Source organism: Crotalus tigris, unplaced genomic scaffold (assembly GCF_016545835.1).
Source record: "Crotalus tigris isolate CLP2741 ecotype Arizona unplaced genomic scaffold, ASM1654583v1 scf7180000017690.20705106771:4171800, whole genome shotgun sequence".
NCBI lineage: Eukaryota > Metazoa > Chordata > Lepidosauria > Squamata > Viperidae > Crotalus > Crotalus tigris.
Window position 1 is genome coordinate 1,775,694 of NW_024096569.1, and position 20,914 is coordinate 1,796,607.

The following is a 20,914-nucleotide window of genomic DNA, read 5'->3' on the forward strand; positions in this document are numbered from 1 at the left end:
GTTCCCTTGGGAAAGACTGCACTGCGGAAAGAAAATCCGATTTTCCTGCCGACGAGCCGGTCTCGGAGGAGGCAGAGTGGGGGGGGGCCTTCTCCCTGCTCCCCACTGCAGAGCCGAGCCCCCCATTTCTTCCCCTGCCCCCCCCTTGAAAGCACTTACTGGCCTCCCCAGTAAATCTTGGTGGTGACCACGTAGCTGGAACGCCTGCGAAAGAAGTCATAAGAGGCAAAATGAGCCGGCGGAGAGGCCCACGAGACGTCCGAGCCCTCGATCCAGCCAGGCGGTCCTCGGCTTACAACGGTTCCAGTTAGTGGCCGTTCACGGTTACAACCTCGCCGGGGGGGGGGGGAAATAAGGGACTCCGGACTCCGGACCGATGTTCACACTTGACGACCGTTTTTTCAGCACCCCCAGGGTCACGAGGAAAGGAAGGAAAGAAAAGATAAATAGAAGGGAAAGGAAGGAAGGAAAGGGAGGAAGAAAGAAGGGAGGGAAGGAAGGAAAGAAAAGATAAATAGAAGGGAGAGGAAGGAAAAGGAGGGAGGAAGAAGGGAGGGAAGGAAGGAAAGAAAAGATAAATAGAAGGAAAAGGAAAGAAGGAAAAGGAGGAAGGAAGAAGGGAGGGAAGGAAGGAAAGAAAAGATAAATAGAAGGGAGAGGCTTGGCAACTGACATGTACCTGTGACGGTTGCAAGTGTTCCCGCGGATCACGCGATTCCCCTTCGGCGACCTTCTGACCAGCAAAGTCAAGGATTCGCTGAACGACCGCGTGGCTAACTGAAGAGCCGCAGCGATTCACTTAACAACGGGGGCAGGAGAGGCCGTAAAGCGGAGCTAAACCTCGCTTAACAAGTGTCTCGCTTACCAACCTAAAGGCTGGGCTCAATTGCGAGGACTACCGGCGTGCAATTTTGCAACAGAGGTGCAAACTTTTGTGGAAGCTTTTAGGAAAAAGCAAGGGGGCGTTTCCCCTTGGGGACCCCACCCTCAATTAGCCAAGGGTCCAGATGCTGCGACTCCGCCCCCAGCGATGACCTCACAGCCCCTCCCACTCCCCCCTTCCAGGAAACGAATAAAGTTTTAGAAATTGCCAATCTGGGGATTTGGGCCTTACCTCCACGCTTTCCTTTTCAAGATATTCCCCAAGGTTTTTTCCGCTCTGAAAAAAAAAAGAACGGAAGAGAAAGAAGGGAGAAGGAAGGAGACAGAAAAGAGGAAAGAAAGAGGGGGAAGAAAATAGAACATTATTCTTCCTCGTTCAGCAGCTGTGTAGAAAAATTGGGTGCTTCTTCCAGTTAGGTGGTGGTGGGGGGGGAAAAAACCCTAATACAGAATCTCTCTCTTCCTTTCCCCAATAATTGCGCCCTCCGGTAATGTTTTCCTGCCTGAGCAGGGGGTTGGACTAGAAGACCTCCAAGGTCCCTCCCAAGTTTGTGATTCTGTTAGTCAAGAGGAACTGGAAGCTTTAGTATTATTATTTTTTTTAACACTGATTTTATTCCAGGGCAGAAGCCTTGGTGAAAAGCTGCTGCCGCGATCCTGATGATTTTGTTTGTTTGTTTGTACGTGTGTTTTGGCCCTGCAAATGGACACAACTCTCCCCTTACGACATGCCACTGGGCAGCAAAGGAGCTGGAATTGGTTGACCAAGGCCCCTTTGCGCATTGGTGTGCGTGAGTGCACAAGAGCATGTGTGCATGCCCTGTGAGCTAGGGATTGTGCAATGGTCCTGTCTGCCTGGTTGTCCTTGCGGTGATTGTTTGCTTTCTCTGTCTCTCTCTCTCTTTCTTTCTTTCTGTCTGTCTGTCTCTTTCTGTCTGTCTCCCTCTCTTTCTCTCTCTTTCTCTCTCTCTCTTTCTGTCTGTCTTCCTCTTTCTTTCTTTTTCTGTCTGTCTCCCTCTCTCTCTCTCTCTCTTTCTGTCTTCCTCTTTCTTTCTCTTTCTCTCTTTCTCTCTCTTTCTGTCTCCCTCTCTCTCTGTCTCTCTCTTTCTCTCTCTCTTTGTCTGTCTCTCTCTCTTTCTCTTTCTGTCTGTCTCCCTCTCTTTCTCTCTCTCTCTTTTTCTCTCTGTCTGTCTGTCTCTCTCTTTCTCTCTCTCTCTTTCTCTTTCTCTCTCTTTCTGTCTGTCTTCTTTCTTTTTCTGTCTGTCTCTCTCTCTCTCTCTCTTTCTGTCTGTCTTCCTCTTTCTTTCTTTCTCTCTGTCTCTCTCTTTCTGTCTCCCTCTCTCTCTGTCTCTCTCTTTCTCTCTCTCTTTGTCTCTCTCTCTCTCTCTTTCTCTTTCTGTCTGTCTCCTTCTCTTTCTCTCTCTCTCTCTTTTTCTCTCTGTCTGTCTGTCTCTCTCTTTCTCTCTCTCTCTTTCTCTCTCTCTCTTTCTCTTTCTCTCTCTGTACAGAGAGAGAGAGAGAGAGAGAGAGACTTCGTTTGGACCGGTCCCCAAATCCAGACTGACAGAATCGTGTCATGGATTGTGAAATTGGCCCCTATTCAGATGGAAACGCTCCGAGCCAACGCTTGGCTTACAAAGTGACACGCTAAGGAAAAAAAAAAACCAGGACAATCTCTGGAAAGAAGGATGGTTGCAGCAGTGCCAAAGCATCTGGCCTAGAACAGAGCCCTTAAGGAGAAGAGGGCTTCTGAACATGGCAAAAGCACTTTTTTTTTTCTCCGTGCGCAGTATACAAGAGGGTTCCTGAGCATGGAAAAAGCACCCCTTTTCCCCCTGCAAAGTGCTCAAGAGCATGGAAAAAGGACTTTCTCCCCCTCTGTGCATAAGTACACAAGAAGGCTTCTGAGCATGGAAAAAGCACTTTTTTCCCTCCATGCACAGTACCTGCGGAACTGGACAGGCTGTGAAATGGTGGGGGGGGAGTATTCTATCAAATACTCCCCCCCACCATTTCACAGCGTAACCTCGAGAATAGCTACAGGCAGTTGAAAGGTTTTTTATGTTTTTATTTTGATTATTAAATTTATATGCTTGGGGGGGGGGAGTTGGGAAGGGAGGGACAGAAGGACAAGTCAGATTAGCTTAGGGTTGGGTGGTGCCCAGAACGCCTTGTGGGGCTGTGGCACCTCAACTGTCAGAAATTTCCTAACAGTGAGAACAATTAACCAGTGGAACTACCTGCCACCAGAAGCTGTGAATGCTCCAACGCTGGAAGTTTTTAAGAAGAGACTGGACAGCCATTTGTCCGAAATGGTATAGGGTTTCCTGCCTGAGCAGGGGGTTGGATTAGATGACCTCCAAGGTCCCTTCCAAATCTGTTATTCTGTTATTCTTTTTTTCCTTCCTTCCTTCCTTCCTTCCTTCCTTCCTTCCTTCCTTCCTTCCTTCCTTCCTTCCTTTCCTCCCTCCCTCCCTCCCTCCTTCTCCAACACTGGAAGTTTTTAAGGAGAGACTGGACAGCCATTTGTCCGAAATGGTCTAGGGTTTCCTGCCTGAGCAGGGGGTTGGACTAGATGACCACCAAGGTCCCTTCCAAAACTGTTATTCTCTTCCTCCTCCTCTTCCTCCTCCAGAAGACATTGGTATAGGGTTTCCTGCCTGAGCAGGGGGCTGGACTAGATGACCTCCAAGGTCCCTTCCATCTGTTATTCTTTCTGCCTGCCTTCCTTCCTTCCTTCCTTCCTTCCTTCCTTCCTTCCTTCCTTCCTTCCTTCCTTCCTTCCTTCCTTCCCTTCTCCAACACTGGAAGTTTTTATAAAGAGACTGGACAGCCATTTGTCAGGTTTCCTGCCTGAGCAGGGGGCTGGACTAGATGACCTCCAAGGTCCCTTCCATCTGTTATTCTTTCTGCCTTCCTTCCTTCCTTCCTTCCCTCCTTCCTTCCTTCCTTCCTTCCTTCCTTCCTTCCTTCCTTCCTTCCTTTTTTCTCTTTCTTTCTTTCTTTCTTTCTTTCTTTCTTTCTTTCTTTCTTTCTTTCTTTCTTTTTTTCTTTTCTTCTTATTTTCATCTCCTTCCTTCCTTCCCTTCTCCAACACTGGAAGTTTTTAAGAAGGGACTGGACAGCCATTTGTTTGAAATGGTATAGAGTCTCCTCCCTGAGCAGGGGGTTGGACTAGATGACCTCCAAGGTCCCTTCCAACATTATTATTATTATTATTATTATTATTATTATTATTATTATTATTATCATCATCATCATCATCATCATCATCATCATCATCATCATCATTATCATCAACTAAAGTAAAGGGAGCTGAGCAACGGCAGAGCAGCGGCTAGACAATTCAGATCCTTTTGCAACGGAGAAATATTCCTTTTCTCCCTCTGGATCAGGAGAGAACATACAACACAGGCGCCCAGTGCCGGAAGGGACCTCAGAGGTCCTCTAGTCCAACCCCCTGCTCAAGGCAGGAGGCCCTCTTCCACACCGGACAAAACTTGCTGGACGAGAAGCCAACTAATTGCCTGTTGAATTTCTTCCTGGCCCAGGCGATGCAGATCCGGCTCTGGATCCTGCCCCCCCTTTTCTGCCTGCCCCCCACCACTTCCAGGGTGCAACAGCCCAACTCACTTGCCAGAGGCGTAGACTTCGGCCGTGTCAAAGAGGTTGACCCCGTTTTCGTAAGCGATGGTGAGCACGCTCTCGGCCACCTAGAAGCAGAGAGAGAAAAGAGGGGTGTGTGTGGGGGGGTGTTTTCGAGAAAAGAGGAGGGGTCTTTTTTTAAAAATTTGAGAGGCTGTCCCTGTCCCACTCCATCCCACCCCAGCCAAAACTTCCCTTGAGCAGAGATAGAAAAATGTGCCCCCAACCACTTAAGCGGTGCCTGTTAACTGTTCGGAAGGGCAGGGGGAAAGACTTAGGAACCTCTGCCACTATTTTGGCTTTTAGGGACACACAGTTTTGTGTGTGTGTGTGTGTGTGTGTGTGTGTGTGCGCGCGCGCGTGCGCACGCGCTAGGGAGGGGGTGTCTTTTTTCAACGATGAGACTTGGAGAGGAAGTTGAGGTCAATCTAAACCAGGGGTCTTCCAACTTGGGCCTTTGATGACTTGTGGACTTCAACTCCCAGAATTCCATGTGCCTGGCTGAGGAATTCTGGGAGTTGAGGTCCGCAAGTCATCAAAGGGTCATAGTTCCCTCACGCCGACTGAGGAATTCTGGGAGTTGAAGTCCATAAGTCATCCAAGGCCGAATTTGAAGACCCCTGCTTGTGGACTTCAACTCCCAGAATTCCTCAGACAGGCATGCTGGCTGAGGAATTCTGGGAGTAGAAGTCCGCAAGTCATAAAAGGGTCCTAGTTCCCTCACGCTGGCTGAGGAATTCTGGGAGTTGAAGTCCACAAGTCATCAAAGGGCCAAATTGGAAGATCCCTGCTTGTGGACTTCAGCTCCCAGAATTCCTCAGGCAGCGTGAGGGAACTAGGACCCTTTGAGGACTCGTGGACTTCAAGTTGAAGTCCACAAGTCATCACAGGGCCAAGTTTGGAGACCCCCTGCGGTACAGTCATGAAATGGGCAAAGTTTGAGACTTACCTCATCTGAGATCTGGGACCCAAATGTCACCCAGGTACCTACAAGGGAAAACAGACTTTTGAAATGGGTATCAAGTGGTCCTGCCTGGGCCTACGGATCTGCCATGCTGCTCTTAGGCTGCCTAGAACCAAAGACAACAGAATAACAAGGGAAAGGGACCCGAGAGGTCTTCTAGTCCAACCTCTGTTCAAGCAGGAGACCCTATCCCATTCTGAGCAAATAACTATCCAGTCTATTCTGCATTCCATTCTGCATTCTATTCTATTTTTTCTATTCTATTTTCTATTCTGTTATTTTTATTTTATTCTATTATTTTCTATTCTATTTTATTTTCTATTCTATTTTATTTTCTATTCTATTATTTCTATTCTTTTCTATTCTATTTTTTCTATTCTATTCTATTCTATTGTATATTCTATTCTTATTTCTATTCTGTTCTGTTCTATTCTATTTTATTATGTATTTTATTCTATTGAATAGAATAAAATACATAATAGAACAGAATAGAATGTATTCTATTCTCTTCTATTTTATTTTCTATTCTATTATAATTTCTATTCTATTCTAATTTCTATTCTATTCTGTTCTATTCTCATCTAATTTCTATTCTATTCTATTCTATCCTGTATTTTATTATTCTATTCTATATTTTATTATTCTACCCTAATCTATTCTATTCTCTCTTCTATTTTATTTTCTATTCTAATCTAATTTCTATTTTATTCTAATTTCTATTCTGTTCTATTCTATTCTGTATTTTATTATTCTATTCTATTCTATATTTTATTACTCTACTCTACTCTACTCTGCTCTGCTCTGCTCTGCTCTGCTCTACTCTATTCTATTCCTTGAAAATCTCCAGTGTTGGAACACCCACAACCTCTGGTGGGAAGCCGTTTCACTGGTTAATTGTTCATTAAAAGAGTTTAAAAGTGACCCTTTCGGAAGCAGGATTCCCTAGAGAGATTGCTTTATTATTATTATTGATCGATTGATTATTCTCATCGCGTTCCTTTTTCATTGCTGACTTTATTGTTCCAGTTTGCTTCCGTTCTGTTTACCCTCCTTCCGTTTTCTTCCTTTTTATAGTAAGCCGCCTAGAATTGGCGAGATGGGCGGCAAGTAAATTTAACAAATAAATAAATAAACTTATTCAGAAGGAAAGGAGGAGAGTTCCAGAAAACAAGCTACAGGTAGCCCTTGACGTACGATCATTAATTTAGCGACTGTCCGAAAGTTACCTTTAGTTCCTATCTTAGGTACATTTGGATGGAAAATTCTTGATTCTCTTTCTAACTGTCCTCCTCTGAACTGGGAAATCAGCCTTTCATTGATAATGGGGAAGATTTCAGCTTTTATTTATATCCGGGGTCTCCAACCTTGGCCACGTTAAGACCTGTGGACTTCAATTCCCAGAATTCCCCAGCCAGCCATACCTGTTTTTTTTTCTCTCCTATCCCTTAAAGCAGGGAGATTGGAGAAGAAGGGATTATAAGAGAGTAAGTGGACTTCAACTCCCAGAATTCCCCAGCCAGCCATGCCTGTTTTTTTCCTCTCCTATCCCTTAAAGCAGGGAGATTGGAGAAGAAGGGATTATAAGAGAGTAAGTGGACTTCAACTCCCAGAATTCCCCAGCCAGCCATGCCTGTTTTTTCTCTCCTATCCCTTAAAGCAGGGAGATTGGAGAGGAAGGGATTATAAGAGAGTAAGTGGACTTCAACTCCCAGAATTCCCCAGCCAGCCATGCCTGTTTTTTTTCTCTCCTATCCCTTAAAGTGGGGAGATTGGAGAGGAAGGGATTATAAGAGAGTAAGTGGGGCCAAAATAAGTATGCTGGCTGGGGAATTCTGGGAGTTGGAAGTCCACAAGTCTTAAAAGTGGTCAAGATTGGAGACTCTTGATTTACCTTCTAGTCTCCTGAACACTGAATTCTGGGAACAGACCTTTTTACACATGTCTGTGGTGGACCAGGAAACCGGTTGGTGACGGACGAAGCCACAAGCACACCCCAAATTGAGGCAGCCTCCCACCCTTCAGACGTATCCTGCGCCACCGAAGCCCACCCAGCTCATCTTTTCTCAACCCCTGGAACTCACCGAGCCCGAGACAAGAGACTCGCAGACCCGACTTCCCAAGATTCCTGCAATGGGAAGAAACGGGAAGGTGAAACAAGCTGGCAATGGTGGTCTGTCAAGGTCTGCGGAAGTAGCCTTGGGAGACAGGAGGAAGAGCTGCGGACAAAGCAACAGGTGGATAAGAGGCAGCCGAGCCCCCAGGAGGAAAGTGGACATGGCAAAGCAGGGACCCTCCCTAGTTTCTTCAGCTGTAAAAGTGACAGGGGGAAAAAACATACTTTCAGACGTGCAAGACTGATGTCGGGAAGGGTGCCCAGGTAAGCAAATTCTACTTTATTGTGTAAGGCAGGGTTTTTCATCCAGTGGTACGGGTACCACCTGTGGTACAATGGCACCTGGCAAGTAGTACGTGACCATCCTAGAAAAATGGTAGCGTGGGAGGGGAATGAGCTGAACCGGTGGCAGCACCGCACAAGCCTGAGCGAGAAACGGCTGGAGCTGCAGGGCTGTCAGGGCTCAACGGAAGCGCCAGGATCAGCGCTAGGCTCCAGCTGGAGCTCAGTGCTGATCCTGGTGCTTCTGCTGAGCCCAGAAGAAGTACCAATCAGTTGGAAAGCAGCACTGATCCTGGCGCTTCTGCCCAGCCCAGAAGAAGCGCCGATCAGCTGGAATGTTGCAGCCTCTCCAGGGTCTTGTGATTTACATTCAGATGCTTGGCAACCGATTCGTATTTATGACGGTCACAGTGTCCCAGGGTCATGTGAAGTGACCAAAACCTGCTGCAACCACCCAGCAGACGGGGGGGAATAAAAACCAAACACCCCCCCACCCCACCCCCGCTGCCAATCCCCAACAGAAATGCTCCCAACAATGGCAACCTCGGACAGGAGGAAGAGCACTGCCGCCGGGTGGGCAGGTAGGTGTCTTGCTCAGCTGTGGTTTGGGGGGCACTTTTTTTCAATACCATTGTAACTTCGAACAGTCACTAAGCGAACTGTTGTAAGTCGAGGACTACCTGTACTTCATCCCTTTTTTCCTTTTGGGGGGGGTCATCAAGTTTTTGACAGCTTGCTAGGCGACTGGTGGTCCTCGGATGTTTCCATATCCTAAAAGTGGTACAATGGGTGAAAAGGTTGAAAAGCCCTGGTGTAAGGTAACACTAGCCGAATCTTGCAAGCTAAAAATGTGTCTCTTTCCCCCCCCCCCTTTACAGTCCATGTCCTCCTTCCTTCGGTGGGCTCAGCGGCCTCTTACTTGCCAGTTGCCTCGTCTGCAGCTCTTCCTGTCCTCCCAAAACTGCTCGCACACGCCATTACAGGTAGTTCTCGACTTATGACCACAATTTCTGTTGCTAAGTGCGTCATTTGTTAAGTGAATTTTTGTCCCGTTTTTACGGCCTTTCTTGGCACATCTGTTAAGCCCGGGCTCCCCAACCTCTGAGCCGTGGCCCAGTAATGTGTGCGCGCACACTCCCTCGCTTGTGCTAGCACTGCGGCCGTGGGGCAGAAAAACAGGATGCCGTGCCACGGGGCGCAAAAACGGGCCACCGCTGTGCCTCGGGACACGAAAATAGGCCGCTGCTGGGTCTTGGGGAGTGAAAACGGGACCCCACCACGCTGCCTTGGAGTGCAAAAACAGGCTGGCGATGCCACACCAGAGGGTGCAAAAATGAGCCACTGCCACGCTGCAAGACACAAAAATAGATGCCACTGCACCACGGGGTGCAAAAACAGGGTGCCACCGCACCACAGGACACAAAAACGGGCTGCTGCAAGGCGCAAAAATGACCACCACCGCGCTGCGGGACACAGAAACAATACATTGCACCACGCAAGAACAGGGCAGGGCTAGTGAGTATCCTGTGGGCGCTAGCCCCACCCCATTTGCGGTATGCAGTTGTTAAGTGAGTGACAATGCTGTTAAGTGTCTCCTGCTTCCCCAACTGACTTTGTTTGTCGGACGATGACAAAAGGGGATCACGGGACTCCGGGATGCTGCAAGCATCATAAATACATGTCAGTGGACCAGTGTCTGAATTTTGATCACGGGGATGCCGCAACGGTCTTCAGTGTGAAAAAAAAGGTCATAAGTCGCTTTTTTCAGTGCCGTTGTAACTCTGAACGTTCGCTAAGTGAACCGTTGTAAGTCAAGGACTACCTGTGCAATGTTCCCATTTTCCTGTGCGAGGTTGTCTCCACCAGCACAACAACGGTGTTTCATATCAGCTTTCTTTGAAGTACAGTGTGCCGCCCTCCATAGCATGCAACATTGTTCTGGGGCTGCCCAGCATGCTGGGAGTTGCAGTCCAACAAATTTAGAGGGGAGGTCCAGGACAGAACACATTCAGCTGCATTTCCATTCGTTTGTCGCTTTGGGGACGACCAAACCAGGAATACACGGGGTACCCAGAACTTCCGAATTCACCTTTGCACACTCCAAAAGGGTCCGGCTGCTCCTTCTGGGTCCTGTTCCTCCCTGCTTAGTGCCCAGGGCGACTCTGACCGTTTTATTAGGGAGTCACTATTCTGAGCAATAACAAAGTTAAAAATAGATCCTGGTTTGTGCCTGGCGCTTCCCTCCAGCTTCTAATTGCTGGGAAGAAAAACAGGCCACGAACCCCACTGGCTTCATGTGGGCAGCTATTTTCAACGCTCTTTAGTGACGTCGCGCCCAAATCCTTTTTATATATATCTCCTTAGCACCATAATACATAACCTATATTAATCCTCTGAAAAGACAACAAAGCACAATCGCTGCCCGAGATTTAAAAGTGGGCCGCGCGTTCCCCAACATTAAACTACATTTTTTTTTGTTCCTTCCATCTTTAAGAGAAACCAGAACGGCGGAATCTGCAGGACGCAGTCTCAACGTCCTGCAGGACGGCAATCGGATCTGGCCGGCAGGTTCTGTAAGTGACCTTCATCTGCCCCACTGCTGGACGTGGGTCCTGCCTTCCCCCCCACCCACCCTCACCCCGACCAAACTACGCTCCCCGGAGCCCAACCTGACCCCTGTCAAAAGTTTGTCAACAGCGGTTCCCATCTGTCGTCTGGCCGGTTGCCCGGATCGATGGGCCAGCAGCAATTAGGATAAACTTGGGAGGATGGCGGTTTGGAAGCGAGCCAGATCTGACCATGATCTGATTTGGGGGCCACGAGGGAGTTGGACCTCCCAGCTGGGCGGCCGGCCAGCCCCCACCGTCCACCAGGCCTGATTCCCCCCCCTCCCCGCCCCCCGGATTCTGTCCTGTCCTGGCAGAATGCCGCCTGTCACTTAATCCCCTTTATAGCTGCCCATCACCGGCTCCTCCCCCACTGCATGCAACCGCTTCTCCTTCTCACCCCATGTGCACCTCTTGCAACTTCCCCCCACAAACCCCCAAGCTAAGCACAAAGGCAGGAGATTTGCACACGGCAACCTTCCTTATAAATATTCCTTGGGGCACGGGGAATCTTTCCTCCGAGGGCCCTGGAATTGAGCAGAACGCAAACTTGGACACTTTGAGACACACACACACACACACACACACACACACACACACACAACCTGCACAGGATTTCACACCTGGCCAGGCTGGAGAAAGGGATTTTTTTTATGACTAGCCGTCCCAAGTCATATCTCTTTAGGGAAATGCGTGAGGTTTTTCCCCCCCAGCCTCCCCCTTTTTTTCCAGGGGAACCCCAAAGTCTTAAATCATTCTTTCCCCCTCCCTCAGCTGCAGGAACCCCATTTTTTTTCTTTGCCATCTTGGAACGAATCAATTAACATTCAGGTTCAGCCCCCACAAAAAATCTCCCCCCCCAAACGGACTTTAATTAAAATGGCAAAAATGAAGCGGGGAGGTTGAGATGGTTTTGGAAATGTAAGGATTGGGGGAGGAAATGGGGAGGAATGTGGGGGGGTTATTTAGGGGGGGTGTTGCACGAACCCTTTGGGACTACTGGAGAAGGTTTTCATCTCATTCCAAAATATTCACGTCGGCTCCTTCAGGATCTGCTCGCTCGGATCCAGGAGGATTCGACTGCGAATCTGGTTTTTATTATTATTATTATATTATTATTATTATTGTTTTGTTGTTGTTATTATTATTATTGTTTTAGGGGTGCAGGCCCTCCCCCCTTTTCTACTGTAATGGCTCCTATTTTAGGAAGAACCCCAGAATCTTGGCTGTCCCCCCATCAAACCCCCCTCCCCAATTGGCCAAAAAATAAGGAACCACTTTCATCCCTCCCATCACCCCCCCCCACAAGGGGGACCCCCCCTTTCCCTGCTGACAAAGTGTCCTCAAAATCCGATCACCTGGAACGCCGCACTGGCGCCTCCCCATCTTCTTCCACCGATGCTGGTTCCCCCCCCTCCCCACCCATCCTTGTCTCCCTCTGGCCCAGCAGGAACAGGACACCCCCCCTCCCCACCTTGAGACTGCAACCTTCAGCCTGTGTGGCTGATGGGATTTGTAGTGCGGCATCCCTGGGGATTGGTGCTCCGCGGCTCCAACTTCTCTCCCCCTCTTTCCCATCATCAGCCCCTTCCCCAAACCTTAAGATTAAAACGTTCAGCAGCACCACTGGCCAGCTTGGCAGGTCCTCGGTGGCCGATGGGATATGTAGTGCGGTGTCCCTAGGGAATGATGCCAGCTGCCCGGCTCCCACTCCACACACACACACATACACACACCTTAGACCCTACAACGTTCAGCATCACCAGCCAGCTTGGCAGGTAGCCCATGGGATCTGTAGTCCCATGGGATCTGTAGTCCTGGGAGCGAGGCCAGCTCCCGGCTCCATTCCCCTCTACCACGCAATCCGCTCCTACCCCGCGCTGTAGACCCTGCAATCTTCAGTACCACCCACCAGCTCGGCCAGTCCCGTGCGGTCGATGGGATTTGTAGTCCGGCCTCCCTTGGGGAGGGGCGCTGCTCTCTTTGACCCTCGGTTATCAGCCTCCCCACCACACAGACACCTTAAGAGTGCAACTTTCAGCAACACCAGCCGGCTTGAGCACTCCGCAGCCGATGGGACTTGTAGTCCAGCAACCCCTCCGCTCACTTGCCCTCCCCACCCGCGCTTTTTCCTCCTCCTCCCCCGCCTCTTAGACCGCGCAACCTTCAGCGGCCCCCCCCCCGCCAGCTCGGCCAGTCCCGTGCGGCCGATGGGCTTTGTAGTCCGGCATCCCTCGGGAAGGGGCGCTCCCCAGCCGCAACCTCAGACTCCAACCTTCAGCATCCCCGGCCGCTCCTCGCCTCCCGTGCGGCCGATGAGCTTTGTAGTCCGGCATCCCTGGGAAGGGGCGCTCCCCAGCCACAATCATCCCCCTCCCCCCCACAACCACAGACTACAACCTTCAGCATCCCCGGCCGCTCCTCGCCTCCCGTGCGGCCGATGGGCTTTGTAGTCCGGCCTCCCTCGGGGAGGGGCGCTCCCCAGCCGCAATCAGCCCCCTCCCCCCCACAGCCACAGCCTCCAACCTTCAGCATCCCCGGCCGCTCCTCGCCTCCCGTGCGGCCGATGGGCTTTGTAGTCCGGCCTCCCTCGAGGAGAGATCCATACCCTTCTCTCCCCCCCCCGTGTCCCCCTCCCCCCCCAAGCGGGCTTACCGGTAGTTCATGCCGGTGGCTCGCCCGGTGGACTCCCGCAGGAGGAAGGCGAGCTGGTGGGGCAGGGTCTGCCCGGCCGGCCGGCCGCTCCCCGCCAGCCGGAGCCCCTTGCCCGGGGGCTGGAAGGCGCCGTTGCTGCCCTGGCCGGGACCCCCGCCCGCCGGGGCCGCCCCCGCCCCCCGGCCGGCGGGGCCACCCCCGCACAGCCGGTCATCGCTGCTGCGGCTCCGCAGGTTCTGCTCCGTGCAGGCGATGGAGATCTGCATGGCTGGCGGCGGGAGGGTGGCGGCGGGCCGGGCGGGGCGCTGGGCCGGGGGCCCCCACGGAGCGCCACGGGATGCAGCCGCGCGTCGGGATGCCGGGCGCCCCCCGCCCCGCCCGCGCTGCGCCTCCGACCGGCCTCATTTGCATCCCGGCTCCGCCCAGCGGCTGGGGGGGGAGGGGACAAGAAGGCAAGCTGGGGGGGGGGCGAGCAGAGGCTGCTAGGACTCAGAGACCTCCCCCCAACTCTTTCCCCCCCCCGACCCGCATCAGGACTTCCCCACGTTCAACACGGGCTTTGGGGCGGGGGGCAATCCCAGGTTCTGGAGAAAGGGAGAGGGGCGCAGGGGGGGTGGCTGAGCCGGGCGAGCAGATGTTGCCAGTATTCAGAACCCCCCCCCCTTTCCCCCGACCCACATCAGGACTTCCCCACGTTCAACACGGGTTTTGGGGCTGGGGACAGTCCCGGGTTCTGGAGAAAGGGAGAGGGGCGCAGGGGGGGGCTGAGCCGGGCGAGCAAATGCTGCCAGGACTCAGAGACCCCCCCTCTCTTCCCCCCCCCCGACCCACATCAGGACGTCCCCACGTTAACCGCGGGCTTTGGGGCTGGGGGCAATCCCAGGATGTGGAGAAGGGAGGAGGGGGCGGGGGGGGGGAGAACAGCTGCGGTAAGCCGGATAAAAGGAGGGGGGTGGGTGGGTGGGCGGCAGGAAGGGGGTGGCTGAGCCGGGCGAGCAGATGCTGCTAGCACTCAGAGACCCCCCCTCCCCTCCTCTTTCCCCGACCTCCATTAGGACTTCCCCACGTTCAGCTTGGGTTTTGGGGCTGGGGGCAATCCCAGGATCTGGAGAAGGGCGAGTGGGCGGCAGGAAGAGGAGGGGGGGGGCTCAGCCGGGCGAGCAGATGCTGCCAGCACTCAGAGACCCCCTCCCCTCCTCTTCCCCCGACCCCCATCAGGACTTCCCCACGTTAAACGCGGCCTTTGGGGCTGGGGGCAATCCCAGAATCTGGAGAAGGGGGGAGGGGAGCATGGGGGGAGGGGTGAGAACAGCTGCGGGAAACCTGATAAAAGGAGGGGGGGAAAGAGGGCACATAGACATTGCTTCCATCCCCCTCCCCCCCCACACCCTTTTTTGGAAAATCCACCGGAAAGAAAAGATTGCAAGTTACGCACATGGGGAATAGATGGGTCCGGGGAGGGGGGGGGGGAATAAGGATAACGAAGTGGGGGTGCGTGGGGGAGGACGGGGGGGGGAGGAAACCAAGCTCCAAGCGCAGGATTAGAATCGCGAGTCTGCACTGCCCTCTGTTGGCGGCGGAGGGGAAGGACTCCGCCGACGCTGCGCCCCTTTGCTTTTGGGCCAGGGTGAGCCGGGCGCAGTTAAAATTGGGGTCACTTTCCACCCCCCCAAGACCCCAAGGAAACAGGGGTGATGCCCCCCCTGCCCGGAATCACGTCCCTCCCTCCCTCTCTTCAAACTGCAGAGGGTGTCCTTGGCAGAGAAGGACAAGGTCTTTGGGGGTCCAGATCCCCACTAGGAGGGCAGTTGGGGTGTGTGTGTGTGTGTGTGGACCCCTTTCTTCCAGCTGGCAGAGGGTTACCCCCCCTCCCCCTGCAGGATAAGGGCAGAGAAATTCTAGCATTTGAGAGCCAGTTTGATCCAGTGGTTAAACTTAAACCAGTGGTTTTCAACCTGTGGGTCGGGACCCCATTTGGGGTCGAACGACCATTTCACGGGGGTCGCCAAACAATGCAGTCCGCCATTTCCCCCCCCCCTTTTCCTTAGCTGTGCTCCTCCCTTTTATTCTATTGGCTTTTGAAAGCCAATCGAATAGACTCTCTTGAATAGAGTCTAATTCGATTGGCTTTCCAAAGCCAATAGGAATTGTCCAGGCTGTCTCTGCCCTGCTGAGCCCGCCAAAAGTCCCATTCTGCAAACGGTGCTGCACCAGTTGAGTAGTCCTCGACTTACGACTGGTGGAGTAGTCCTCGACTTACGACCGGTTGGAGGTCGCGGCATTAAAAAGGTTGAGAACCACTGACTTAAAGCATTATGCTAGAAACTGGGAGACTGGGAGTTCTAGTCCCGCCTTAGGCACTAAAGCCATCTGGGTGACTTTGGGCCAATCACCCGGCAACAATGAATTCTAGTCCTGCCTTAGACACGAAACGGGGAGAAATAGGAGAAAGAAGACCAATCTATGTTCCTCACCTGGATTAATTTGCAAAAAAGTAATAAAAGGCCGGATAGAACTAAAATAAAAACAAAAGACGGATCCACAACTGAGCCACTGACTCATTGGCTGCTGATAGCTTAGGCCGGGGTAGGCAACCTTGGCTCTTTTATGACTCGTGGACTTCAACTCCCAGAATTCCTCAGCCAGCATGAGGGAACTACGACCCTTTTATGACTTCTGGACTTCAACTCCCAGAATTCCTCAGCCAGCGTGAGAGAACTATGACCCTTTTATGACTTGTGGACTTCAACTCCCAGAATTCTCAGCCAGCGTGAGGGAATGAGGACCCTTTTATGACTTGTGGACTTCAACTCCCAGAATTCCTCAGCCAGCATGAGGGAATTATGACCCTTTTCTGACTTCTGGACTTCAACTCCCAGAATTCCTCAGCCAGCGTGAGAGAACTATGACCCTTTTATGACTTGTGGACTTCAACTCCCAGAATTCCTCAGCCAGCGTGAGGGAATGAGGACCCTTTTATGACTTGTGGACTTCAACTCCCAGAATTCCTCAGCCAGCATGAGGGAATTATGACCCTTTTCTGACTTCTGGACTTCAACTCCCAGAATTCCTCAGCCAGCGTGAGAGAACTATGACCCTTTTATGACTTGTGGACTTCAACTCCCAGAATTCCTCAGCCAGCGTGAGAGAACTATGACCCTCTTATGACTTGTGGACTTCAACTCCCAGAATTCCTCAGCCAGGATGAGGGAACTAGGACCCTTTCACGACTTGTGGACTTCAACTCCCAGAATTCCTCAGCCAGCGTGAGAGAACTATGACCCTTTGATGACTTGTGGACTTCAACTCCCAGAATTCCTCAGCCAGGATGAGGGAACTAGGACCCTTTCACGACTTGTGGACTTCAACTCCCAGAATTCCTCAGCCAGCGTGAGGGAACTAGGACCCTTTGAGGACTTGTGGATTTCAACTCCCAGAATTCCTCAGCCAGCCTGCCTGTCTCAGGAATTCTGGGAGTTGAAATCCACGAGTCATAAAAGAGCCAAGGTTGCTGGCCTAGGCCGAACCAAGCCTTTTCCTCGCCCCACAGAGGAGCCACTTATGTCGGCCCCAGAGGGACCCTCGTTCCCGGTCACAACTCAGCGGGAAAAAGGGAGCTGAAGTTCCATTAGCCGCCTTGATTGAGGCGGCAGCTTTGCCAATGGAGCAATGGCTCCCCGGGGGCAGCTAAAGCAGGAATTAAACTTTTCTCCTCTGGAAAATAAATGCCTCCGCTTAATCACTCGTCTGGAAGAAATTCACCCCAGGCGCATTCGGCTTTAAAAAATTAAAAAATGGCACACGGACCCCCGGGAAGCCATGAGCCCGATCGATCCTTTTCAGCTCTTTGTGGAAGCCGAGCGGGCCCTTAAGAAATCAATGGCGTCCCGTTCGTTTATTCAAAACGGCCCGAAAAGAAAAACCAGGCCAGATGTGTAATTAACATTGCCTTTCCCCTCGGGGGCTGCAGAAACTGATTTAATTAACGTGCCGAGCGCAACAGTTTTAATGGGATCTTCCGGAAAGTCTTCGAAATATTTGATCCGTCCAGAACTGGCGCACCAGTTCTCTTTCATAAATCGTTGATTAGAAACCCCTCCAAAGTTGGGAGGAAAAAAGGGAGGATTCGCATAGGAGACCTGGACGTTTATGGGTGGGTCCTGGAATTGGGGAGACCATTCCTGATTCGGGGGGGGGGGTTGCCTATTCCATTTGAGGGAGGGGTACTCTCCTGCACTCGCAGCTTCTGCTTGGGGGGGGGGGCTTTGCACAACTTTGTGTTGCAGGGCAGTTGTGCGATCCCCGCCTACAGTCGCTCGCACCGTAATCCCTTCCCAAGGGGATTGATTCTTGCAATGGGCGGTACTCAGGGGCGTCCCTTGAAGACTATCCGGAAGCTCGCGCTGGTCCCAAACGCAGAAAGATAACATCTAATCCTCCACTGATGCCCAAAATTTCCTTTGGTGATTAAGGGAGAGTTGCACCCAGTTTTATGGAGGTTTTTTTTTTTTTTTTTGCTGCAGCTCTTTGGCAGATCCCTGCGGTCGTTAAAGTGAATCGGGCGGCCGTTAAGCGGATCCAACTTTTCTCGTTGGCTTTGCTTGTCGGAAGCCGGCTGGGAAGGCTGCAGATGTGACCTTGGGATGCTGCAACCACTGGCTGAGCCTCTGAATTTTGATCGCAGGACCGTGGGGAAATGCAGAGACGGTTATAAGTGCGAGGACGGTTTTTTCAGTGCTGTGGTAACTTCAAACGGTCGCTAAACGAATGGTTATGAATCGAGGACTACCTATAATCAATCAATCTAGGAGGGGAAATAGGGGGCTTCAGGAGGTCAGGTTACCCCTGGAGAAAAAGGGGTGAAATAACAAAATAACAGAGTTGGAAGGGACCTCTAGTCCATCCCCCCTGCTCAGGCAGGAGACCTATGACATTTCAATCAATCAATCAATCAATCAATCAATCAATCAATCAATCAGAATAAAGCTGGAAGGGACCTTGGAGGTCTTCTAGTCCAGCCCCCTGCTCAAGCAGGAGACTTATGACATTTCAATCAATCAATTAATCAATTAGAATAGAGCTGGAAGGGACCTTGGAGGTCTTCTAGTCCAGCCCCCTGCTCAAGCAGGGGAACCTATGCCATTTCAATCAATCAATCAATCAATCAATCAATCAGAATACAGCTGGAAAGGACCTTGGAGGTCTTCTAGTCCAGCCCCCTGCTCAAGCAGGAGACTTATGACATTTCAATCAATCAATTAATCAATCAGAATAGAGCTGGAAGGGACCTTGGAGGTCTTCTAGTCCAGCCCCCTGCTCAAGCAGGGGAACCTATGCCATTTCAATCAATCAATCAATCAATCAATCAGAATACACCTGGAAAGGACCTTGGAGGTCTTCTAGTCCAGCCCCCTGCTCAAGCAGGAGACTTATGACATTTCAATCAATCAATTAATCAATTAGAATAGAGCTGGAAGGGACCTTGGAGGTCTTCTAGTCCAGCCCCCTGCTCAAGCAGGGGAACCTATGCCATTTCAATCAATCAATCAATCAATCAATCAGAATACAGCTGGAAAGGACCTTGGAGGTCTTCTAGTCCAGCCCCCTGCTCAAGCAGGAGACTTATGACATTTCAATCAATCAATTAATCAATTAGAATAGAGCTGGAAGGGACCTTGGAGGTCTTCTAGTCCAGCCCCCTGCTCAAGCAGGGGAACCTATGCCATTTCAATCAATCAATCAATCAATCAATCAATCAATCAGAATACAGCTGGAAAGGACCTTGGAGGTCTTCTAGTCCAGCCCCCTGCTCAAGCAGGAGAACCTATGCCATTTCAATCAATCAATCAATCAATCAATCAATCAATCAATCAGAATAGAGCTGGAAGGGACCTTGGAGGTCTTCTAGTCCAGCCTCCCTGCTCAGGCAGACCTATGACATTTCAATCAATCAATCAATCAATCAGAACCTATCCCAGGGGTAGGCAACCGTGGCTCTTTTACGACTCGTGGACTTCAACTCCCAGAATTCCTGAGCCAGCCTGGCTCAGCTTGGAAACCTCTCTCTTTCCCCTCAGCGTGGCTGGCTCAGGAATTCTGGGAGTTGAAGTCTACCATTCATAAAAGAGCCAAGGTGGCCTACCCCTGCCCTATCCCATTTCACACCAATCTCTTCTTAAAAACCTCCCGTGATGAAGCACCCACCACGTCTGGTGGCCAGCCGTTCCACTGGTTAAATCGTCCTCCCTGTTAGGAAGTTTCTCCTTAGTTCCAGGTTGCTTCTCTCCTTGATTAGTGGATCCAAATGTAGGGACCAAGACACACACACACACACACGGATCACTATGCCCGCGGGCGACCTAAGGAAGGAGACCGTTGTCCCCCATCCTTCAGACGTCCCGACTCGCCGTAGACGGCCACGTTAAAGGGCCACCGATGGCTCCTCGTGAGTTGGAGACCCCTGAATTTAAGCCACGCTCTCCTCTTTAGCAACCGGTTCGACCCGGCTCTCCTCCCGTCCCCAGCGTATGTCCCGTCCCCTAAACAACATCCAATCCCCCCCCATCCCTGAAGCTTTCCTTCCTTGCAATTTTGGATGAAAAATGAATGAATTTAGGCCAAGCCATCGGGAGATTAATTCATCCCGCCCATCCAGATTGCAGCCGGCCTTCCGGGAGCAGCTTTTAATCTCTCCGTTTAAGCCTCTCTCTCTGTCCTGGGTTGGGAACGCAAACGGAGGTTGGCGAAGGGCGTCGTGTGAATTTCCATCCTGGCCCAGACGGCTGCCTGGTTTGGGTCCTCGGGAACAACGGCCCTCAGATTTACGCAGCGGACGACAAATCCGGATTACCGGCTGGACCATTTGGGTTTCGCCCAGTCTGTTGGCTGCGTACCTTCGGATTGGGAGCAGGACACAGCTGTCAGGCACACGTGTCAATCAACAGGGAGTTCACACTTTCCGTCTAGGGTTGTGTTTCTCCACCTTGGCGAGTTGAAGGTGGACTTCACTGTAACAGTAATAGAGTTGGAAGGGGCCTTGGAGATCATCTAGTCCAACCCCCTGCTCAGGCAGGAAACCCTATACCAGTGGTTCTCAACCTTTCCAATGCCGCGACCCCATAATACAGTTCCCCATGTTGTGGTGAACCCCAACCACTTATACATCACCGGGTGCCAGGGGCGTGGCCAAAGAAAAGGGGGAAAAATGGCGGACAGCCTTGTTTGGCGACCCCCGTGAAATGGTCGTTCGACCCCAAATGGGGTCCCGACCCACAGGTTGAGAACCACTGCCCTATACCATTTCAGACAAATGGTTGACCAGTTTCTTCTTAAAAACGTCCAGTGTTGGAGCATTCACCGCTTCTGGAGGCAAGGAGTTCCACTGGTTAATTGTTCTCACTGTCAGGAAGTTTCTCCTTAGTTCCAGGTTGCTTCTCTCCTTGGTGAGTTTCCACCCGTTGCTTCTTGTCCTGCCTTCAGGTGCTTTGGGGAATAGCTTGACTCCCTCTTCTTTGGGGCAGCCCCTGAGATATTGGAAGACTGCTATCATGTCCCCCCTCGTCCTTCTCTTCATTAAACTAGATATCCCCAATTCCAGCAGCCATTCCTTATATGCTTTAGCCTCCACTCCTCTAATCATCTTTGTTGCTCTTCTCTGCACTCTTTCCAGAGTCTCAGCATCTTTTTTACATCGTGGTGCCCAAAACTGGACGCGGTATTCCAAGTGTGGCCTTATCGAGGTGTTGTAAAGCAGTATTAACACTTCAC

At 51.4% G+C, this 20,914-nt stretch overlaps 2 protein-coding genes across 6 annotated transcripts in view; one reads left to right on the forward strand and one right to left on the reverse strand.

Moving 5' to 3' along the window:
* KCNAB3 (potassium voltage-gated channel subfamily A regulatory beta subunit 3) overlaps positions 1-20,914 on the reverse strand; it is a 38,581-nt gene that overhangs the window by 13,436 nt on the left and 4,231 nt on the right. For 2 of the 5 annotated variants that reach the window (XM_039337980.1, XM_039337979.1), the window contains exons 1-6: positions 13,148-13,437; positions 7,573-7,616; positions 5,477-5,514; positions 4,516-4,595; positions 1,115-1,159; positions 160-204 (exon numbers count right to left, since the gene is read on the reverse strand). In XM_039337980.1, coding sequence (XP_039193914.1) covers positions 160-204; positions 1,115-1,159; positions 4,516-4,595; positions 5,477-5,514; positions 7,573-7,616; positions 13,148-13,413 — 518 coding nt within the window. In that variant the 5' untranslated portion in view covers positions 13,414-13,437. Of the gene's footprint in view, positions 1-159; positions 205-1,114; positions 1,160-4,515; positions 4,596-5,476; positions 5,515-7,572; positions 7,617-8,566; positions 8,590-13,147; positions 13,438-20,914 lie in introns of those variants that run through there. The other 3 variants (XM_039337978.1, XM_039337976.1, XM_039337981.1) reach the window with 2 other exon arrangements.
* Positions 8,753-20,914, forward strand: part of CNTROB (centrobin, centriole duplication and spindle assembly protein) — a 63,571-nt gene continuing 51,409 nt past the window's right edge. Inside the window, exons 1-2 of the mRNA XM_039337975.1 lie at positions 8,753-8,869; positions 10,381-10,459. Coding sequence (XP_039193909.1) covers positions 8,768-8,869; positions 10,381-10,459 — 181 coding nt within the window. The 5' untranslated portion in view covers positions 8,753-8,767. The remainder of the gene's footprint in view (positions 8,870-10,380; positions 10,460-20,914) is intronic.